Consider the following 8,636-nt stretch of genomic DNA (forward strand, 5'->3'; position numbering starts at 1 on the left):
ATAAGAGGTTTGAAAGTGAGATATAGGCATTCTATTCATTGTTTAGCTCCCCAAATGCCTGCAATGGCCAGGGCTTGGCTAGCTCAGACAGGCGTCAGGAACATCGTCTAGATCTCCAATATGGGTGCAGAGGCCCAAGCAGCTGCTTTGTCTTCTATTATTTTCCCAGAAACATTAGCAGAGACCTGGATCAGAAGTGGGCAGCCAGGACTCAAGCTGGCATCCACATTAGATGGGGGCATCCTACGTGGCAGCTGTAACAATTATGCCACAACATTGGCCCCAGTGCCTGACTTATTCTTCACCTCATGAAATCTGTTTTCCAAACTATAGTTGGGTGAACACATGTCTTTCAAAAAGTTGACATTTGACTATTTTATCCTTAAAGAATGCATTTTCTCCCAATAGAGTTCTCTTGAGATCAGTATCATCCCTGTTCATAAACTTAAAAGACTTATTTATTTGTTTGTTTGAAAGACAGAGTGAGAGAGAAAGAGAGATGTTTCATCCACCAGTGCACCTCCCAAATGGCTACAGTTGCCAGGGTTGGGCCAGAGGAATCAAGGATTATACAGGACTGGCGTTGGTGCCCATGTGGGATGCTGTCCATTCACTGGATGGATTCATTGGTCAGGGAGTAGTACTTCTGAACTCTGTAGTTGGCTGATACTCGAGAAGTCAAGATTGCTCACTGCAGCCTGCACAATGCCTTTGTCTGTCAGGGATAATTTCTTGTCCAAAATCCTTTCTTCCATAGAATCTGACAGAGGATGAGTTGGTACATAACACCACTTTGTCTTTGGTAACCCAGTGTGAAGAAACCAACTGAAGGCCTACAAGTGCGTGTCTCTAAATGGTCTCTTGTCTTGGGGTGGAGGTGACTTTTATTTTCAAGCCCTACACTGTGGTTCCTGCCAAGAAAAATGGTTTTGCTGTGGGAGAAACTGCTACTATTTTTCTGAAGAAAAGCTAACCTGGGATGAGAGTGTGAAGATATGCCACAACAAGGGTTCTTCACTTGTAAAGATTGATGACAACAAGGAACTGGTAAGGCTTACTCTTCAGAGATTGACAAATAGTAAAGTATATTTTAATATCCTGCTCTGATATCTCTATACTTCTGCTATTTGTAATTGAAAGATAAACCATGATAATTTTCCTCCTGCACGAGCCAAGGAGTGTGGGAAACATGTTGGAAGGAATGCTGTGTCTCAGAAAGACCCTAACTTGCCTTTAGGGCATAAATGCACTTATTCATATTTACACATATGCAGATAATATCTGAAGTGAATAAAATGTAAGGAGTGAATTTAAAAAATAGCATTACTTGTATGTTTCCTGTATTTCAGACCTTGCATGCTTGTTAGAGCAGAGCACCTTCCAGTCAGATAATGTGATTCTCATGTATCAGATACAGAAAATGCTCAACGAATTTACTTTCCTTGCTAAGTTCACATAATCATTCATGTTGCTGATCCTGTTATAAATGTGCTGCTAGTTCAGATTTTCATTGCTGCATGATATTCCATCATGAGGATAGACCAACACATTCTCAAGGAGATGGGGCTTTAGGCTTTCCCAGCCTTTGTTGTTCAGAATAGTTCTGCATGACTATATTGACGTATTTGATGTGTGAGGCTTTTATGTGTCTTCAGTTCATAGCCTACCACACTAACTGTAGCCTTACTTGATATTAGAGTAGCGGAGATGAGAACTTACAAAATACTTCCACAGAGTTTCATAAAATGATTTTATTGACAGTTTTGAACATATTTTATTGGTTCCAACCTTGATAAAAGGTGACTTTCTTAATTTTTGTAAATTGGCTCTTTCTAAAGTATCTTCTTGGACCCTCCATTTGCATGTATCCCAGCTCTAGTAACCTTGACATCTTTCCACATGCATTTTACATGAAATCACTGTTCTTGATTTTCTTCCTTTTCCTTCTTTTGGATAATTTTGTTTTCTTGTGATTTGTAAGACTTGCTTTATTTGTTCATAATTCTACGCTACTCTGAATATTTCCAGATTGGAAACTTATCTTTCACTGTTTTCTGTTATGTTTTGATGAAGAGAAATTCTAAAGTAAGTGAAGCCACACTTGCCAATCTTTCTTATTCCTGTAGATTTCTATGTCTTTCCAATCAAACCTACTGCAATCCTCTCTTGGTATATTTTGAATCACAAAGAGGTGAGAGATTATTTTTGGATCAGTCACTTCTAATTTATCTCAATAAAGAGGCTAGAGGCTGTTCTATTTGTTGCAGTGGAGTCTGAAGTTGAATATAAGTATTATTTTGTTCAACTCCTGTGTCGATAAGAAATTGGTTATTGCTACTATGATTAATAATTACTATAATTTGGATATTTTCCATAGAATTTCATTCAATCACAAATGAAATATGCTTACTGGGTTGGATTAAGTAGAAAAGGAACCATGCATGAGTGGACGTGGCAGGATGGCACAGCACTTGCTAAGAACCTGTAAGTCTCTGTTTAACGTTGTTATCCATTCCTTTTGTCCTCAGTAATTAGTACATATGCCAAAGGATAACAGCAAAGAAAAGATTCTTTAAGATTTTAAAAATGTGCTTGATTCTTTTTTTAAAATGTATTTCATGTTTTATTGGAAAATCAGATACACAGGGAGAAAGACAGAGAGGAAGATATTCCATTCACTGGTTCATGTCCCAAGTTACTGCAAGGGCCAGAGCTAGGTGATCTGAAGCCAGGAGCTTCTTCCAGGTCTCCCATGTGGGTGCAGGGTTCCAAGACTTTGGGCCGTACTCAACTGCTTTCCCAGGCCACAGACAGGAAGCTGGAGAGAAAGCAGGGCTGTGGAGTTTAGAACTGGACCCATATGGGATCCCTGTGCGTGCAAAGTGAGGACTTACCCACAAGGCGACTGTACCGGGCATCTTGGTTATTTTTGAATTCACAACTCTAATGAATATCAAATGTCAGTATTTAAGCCCTAAGTAATTATCCCAAAAAGACATTTCTTTTTCCCAAGGTCTTAAATGGAGGATTCTTCCAAATGCAAAATGTTTTTCTCTTATGAGATGCACGTTGTGTTTAAAGGTGTATTTGGAAGAGAGAGGAACAATTTTTTCTAAACCCAGATTGACCTCAAAATGAAGTTTGCATGTGGTGTCCGTTTTTAAAATATTTTTAATAGGAAGATTCACGGAGAGGAGACAGTGAGAGCTCTTCCTTCTGCAGGTTCACTTCCCAAATGGCCTCAACTGCAGATCTAAAACGATCTAAAGCTAGGAGCTTCCTACGGGTTTCCTACATGGATGTAGGGGCCCAAGGTCTTGAGCTGTGTTCTGCTCTCCCATGAGCAGGGAGCTGGATAGGAAGTGGAACACCCTGGACTAGAAGTGGAACGCGTATGGGATACCGATACTGCAGGTCGAGGATTAACCTTTTGAGTCACCATGCCAGCCCTGCTGGTGTCTTTCAAGCCTGAAAAAAACATCATTTCCAAATACAGCATTAGAATTAAACCTCTAATACAGTGATTAATACTTTTTCATGTCATTAATGTGCACAATTCCATTTAATTGCTGATAATCTCTTGATAGTTTAGTATCTACTTGTCAAAGACGAAAAGCATGTTATTGTGGCAGAAGGAGATTATTAATGGAATACATGAGGAAGAAATTGTTCTAGTATGCTAGAGAAAGAGCAATGCTGTGCAGGGAGCAGAGTTTGTGGGTGAAGGGAGGGAAGAAAACACATTTTGTGTTTTACGTAGAGAGTCTAGCTGACCTCCATGAGACAGTGGCATTTGTACAATGACATAAGGACATGAATATGCAACTAAAGGGACTTTCTGAGTGTAGCATCCTGCAAGGAAGGCCAGGAGAGGTGGCGGGTGGGAGCCCGTTTCCTTTGCTTCAGAGACAGTAAGGAGGTCAGCAATGCTGGAGCAACGTAAGGGAGCAGCAGGAAGTAAGTCAGAGAGGAAACAAGGATGAGATCAGGCAGCATTCAGGAACCCCTGCAAGAGCTTGACTTCTTCATGAGTGCAGTGATACACGTTTTCAGGACTTGAAGCAGGAAAGAAGGACAAGAGCAGGCTTCCCATTTCAGACTCACATAGAGCGCTCTCTGGATCTCAGAGGGTACCTGGAGGATTCTGCGAGTCAGGCTCAAAGTCTGCTAGAGTCGAACAAGTGAGAGATGGTGGTGGTTTCATCAAGGTAATAGACATGGTGCTAAGAAATGCGCCCAGTTTCTAGCCTAACTCTGTGAAAGGAAAGTGAAAAAGGAAAGTGGGTGATGGCTGCAAGGTTTTTCATGAGGCAGTAATGAGAATACAGTTGTCATCAGTGGTCACGGGGAACTTCGGGTCTTCAGCTTTAGATGAAAGTTTGATAAATCTGTTATACATTGTGAGTGTTACAAGGATGTCACATCTTGGCACACGTTTATGAAGTTCAAGCTGATGTTCTGTAGTGAGGATGTACACTTAGTGAGTATCAGTTTGGGAGGCGTTAAAACTATGAGCTGCTATTGTAAGGCTTAAGGGTACCAGGAGCGCTAAGGTGAGAGCCTGGGTACAGTGAAATGTTTAAGGTTTTGACAAGATGAGGGCGATTACCAAAGGTTCCTCAAAAAAGTAATGAAAGAGAAAGTAGAAAATCATGACAGAGCAGCTTAGGATACTGGAAAAGTATAACAAAGTTTAATAGATTGATAGATGTTAAATGGTTGGTATCTCCTTGCCTATTACCATTTTTTTACTTGCAATTTGTATTGATTGTTATTGTCAATGTGTATCAATATGCATGCTTGGTGGTTTATTCTGAATTCATAAGATTTTCTTCTCTATATCAGGGTCTAGCTCTACATTGACTATTCACATTATTCAATTTCACATAAGGTTCGTGCTGCCTGTTGTGGACAGGCTGTTAGCTCGGACGGAACAAGGAAAGCAGCCTTGTGTGTGAGTGGCAGCAGGCTGCTTCTGTGCTGAAGGTGCGGCAGGCACTGGAGTCTCTTAGTGTCCGTACTCTGACTGAGCCCAGGGCAATGGAGATGCTATTCTCACAATGTGCTTCTTCATGAATTTTCCGTATTTAGTCACTCACAGAAGTTTAGAAATCTTTCATGTTCCACCCCCATCTGCCCATGGTGCCCTTTCCACGTCTTCCTCATCTCCCCTGACTCTGGTCTGACTGTCCCTCAGCGTAGGCATCCTTAACAGCTACACATCTCTCTCAGGAATTGTGTGTTCACTAAATAATCACACACACGCACACACACCTATTTATAAAGGTTGATCATGAATTTTGCCCCAGACATGGCTTATAAAAAAATACATTCTCTGACACAGGGCTTTTCAGGCAACGGATGCGGCTGACAAATGTGGATTCCTCAAGTCAGGACTGATTAAGAGTGCTCATTGTGCAAATCAACTTTCTTACATTTGTGAAAAGGATGTTCCTAGTCTCGATAATTAGTGCAACCATTGTGAAAATCAGAATGAAAATTTCTCAAGAAACCAAAAATAGATCGACCACATGACCCAGCTTCCTGACTTCCGAGACTGTATCTGCAGCAAATGAAGTCAGCTTATGAGTAGAACCTTCTCTCTCATTTTTGTAGCAGCACAATTATCAATGGCAATGACATGGAGTCCACCCTTAAGTCCCTCAACTGAAATGTGGGTGAAGAAATGTGGTATACGTACGTGGTGACTTATTGCTTCCTCTGCAAATGAAAAAACCCTGACACTTAAACAAAATGGATTAAACTGGAGATCTTTATATCGAAGAAATGTGCCAGGCACAGAAGACAAGTGCCACATGTTTTCCTTCATCTGTGGAGTTTATGTGTGTAGAAAAGTGTAAAGACTATGTGCATGTTGTACTATTTGGAATGTAGATTGTCATAAATATCTTCATCACTGAATTATACACAATAGTCCTTTCTTTACACAATTTATTATCATTGTTGTGAATTCTATTTTATGTAATAATTAGTTTCACCAATTTCAAGGAAAATACTGTATATCTGTGAACATAATATCTACATGTGAAATGGGTATGGAAAATGTTAAAATTGTTAAATTTTACAGAAAATTTAAATAAAAATATATGCTATATTTGATTGACACATACATACATAGAGAGTAATTGTGTTTCCTGGTATTTAATACTTGTGTGCAATGTGTAGTGAGCTACTAAAATTAATTGAATCATCTGTCAGCACACACATTTATTACTCTTTATGTTGGAAACATTCAAGATCATCATTATTAAATATCTTAAAATATTTGATTTATTGATATATAACATCAAATATTCTCCCTGCTATGCAGTTGCACCTCTGTACCAGGTAACAGTCACGCACCATCCATTTCTTGCCACTTGATTCCAGTAGCAACTGTACTCTTCTCTACTTTGAGATGAACGTTGCAGCTTTTACACAAAAGCTAGAATACATAGAGCTTCCTTCCTGTACTTATTTCACAAATAACAGTGTAGTCTTCCATCTGCTTGCTTTCTCCCAAAGTAGCCACAATGGCCAGAACTGAGCAGATCAAAAGCCAGGAGCCAGGAGCTTGTTCTGGATCTCCCACGCAGGTGCGGAGTCCCGAGGCTTTGGGCTGTCCTCCACTGCTTTCCCAGGTCACAAACAGAGAGCTGAAATGGAAGTGGAGCAGCTAGGACACAAACCAGCAGCCATATGGGATCCTGGAAGAAGCAAAACAAGGACTTCAGCCACTAACCACTGCGCCAGGCCCAGCAATGCATTGTTAATAAACAAAGCATTCCTTATGTCAGACTCAGAAATGACTTTGAAATGTTTAAAATATCAGCCTTAAATGCCATTAACAATGTGATAAAAGAGTTGATGGAAACAATAGACAGTATGTTTGAGAATTGAAATGTATAAAAAAGAATGAAATGGAAATGCTATGAAGACATGGTGGTAGAGATGAGACATCCCTTCAGTAGAATCAGTGCTGAAGCAAAATGCAGAAAACACAAATGTCGTTCAGAAAGGTAAAATACAAAGAAAAGAAGCAGGTGATTAGAAAGAAATATTTGAAGATTTACATGAAATTTTGCTACTCCTGTTGAAAATGCTGCTGCCACTGATTATATGATGTGGTAACCCTATTACTGCATGTCAGTCCAAAGAAACTGGCTTGAGTTTATTGAAAAAAGTTCCAGACTACCCACTGGTGTTAAGGTATGAGAAGCAGGCATTGTGATGCAGTGGTTAAGCCTGTGACGCTGCCATTATCTATGGGCTCAAGTTCAAGAACTGGTTGTTTCACTTGCCTTCCAGCTCCCTGCTGATGGCCTGGGCAAAGCAGCAGAAGATGGCCCAAGTGTCTGACCCCGACCACCCATGTGGGAGAGCTGATGACAAACTTGGTCCTTGGCCTTGGTCTGGCCCACTGTTGTCAGCTGTGGCCATGTGTGAGTGAACCATCTAATCCTTTTTCCTCAGCACCAGAAACCCACATGGGCTCCAGGTCGCGTCCTGCCTACTCTGCTTCTGAGCCAGCTGCCTGCTGATGGCCTGGGAAAGCAATGGAAGATGGTTTAAATCCTTGGGCTCCTGAACACATGAAGACCTGGAGGAAGCTCCCGGATTTGGATTGACTGAGCTCTAGCTATTTTGGCCAGTTGCGGAGTGAACCACCAAATTGAAGATACCTCTCCCTCTTCTCTCTCCTCTCTTTTTAACACTCTGCCTTTCAAATAAATCTTAAAATCAGTACTAAATGCTCTGTGACAATAAAGCATTAAAACAGACCCAGCTGCTCCTGAGAGGTTGCTTTCTCAAGTCCATCTGAGCAAGAGAATTAGCTGGAGCTTCCTGGGGTCTGTGGGTTCAAACCGCACAGGAAGTCTCAGACCCCAGGCGTTCATGTATTGTGCTGCAAAGAGCATCTCATTGGCCACTCAGGTATTAATTCTTACAATGTGTTCACCAAAACAAACACTCACTCTAGAATGCGGTACTATATTATAGTGTCTGGTGGTTGGAAATGTAGAACTTGGACGTAGAGTTTGAGTTTGTTTCTTGGCAAGGGTGGAGGGCAGCGAGGGGAGAGAAGGTGTTGATACTTCAGGCAATTTTTACTTTCAGAGAGATGCTACTTTAGTTCTGTCCTTTTGTATGTGGAGTATTTGCTTTGTTGGGCTTTGTTACTGAAATTGAGAAAACAGTTCATTCCGTTCATCACTACTGACATTCTCCTTAACCAACATGGGCTATTCCGCTGTTCTCTCACTCACATCTCTGTGCTGATGGCAACAAAAAATCATTTCTTTTTACTTGCAAGGGGATCATGCACAAAACATAATATCAAGAGATCAGAGACAAGCTAGGAAAAGCTAACCTTTGGCCAAAAATGGCCAAGTTCATAGTGACAGCAAGACATGACTCAGGAGGGAGGAAGTTGTCAATACATGAATGACAAGTAGATATTTCAGAAGGCATCTGAAAAAAAAATAGGGAATTGGGGAAGAACTTTTACACTCCATCATCATCTTGTGGCCACAAAGGAGAAAGTGCTCATTCAGGCAGTGCCTATGAAAGATTTCCCCCCACCTACCATACCACATTCATAGGTGACTGTGCAATGCCAATACCCAGATCAGCAG

The 8,636-nt window shown here is 40.8% G+C and overlaps 1 protein-coding gene across 1 annotated transcript; it reads left to right on the forward strand.

Moving 5' to 3' along the window:
• The first annotated feature begins 770 nt into the window (after positions 1-770).
• Positions 771-2,488, forward strand: LOC101516077 (natural killer cells antigen CD94-like). The gene is made up of 3 exons (XM_058655691.1): positions 771-774; positions 878-1,047; positions 2,378-2,488. Exons 1-3 carry the CDS (start codon positions 771-773, stop codon positions 2,486-2,488), a joined length of 285 nt encoding a protein of 94 aa, XP_058511674.1.
• Positions 2,489-8,636: the final 6,148 nt, after the last annotated feature.

Source organism: Ochotona princeps, chromosome 27, assembly GCF_030435755.1.
Source record: "Ochotona princeps isolate mOchPri1 chromosome 27, mOchPri1.hap1, whole genome shotgun sequence".
Lineage (NCBI taxonomy): Eukaryota > Metazoa > Chordata > Mammalia > Lagomorpha > Ochotonidae > Ochotona > Ochotona princeps.

Bases quoted from the DNA above. Each gene is read 5' to 3' on its own strand.
- LOC101516077 (XM_058655691.1), top strand. The intron at 1,048-2,377 runs GTAAGGCTTACT...TATTTTCCATAG, and splicing joins TTGATGACAACAAGGAACTG to AATTTCATTCAATCACAAAT.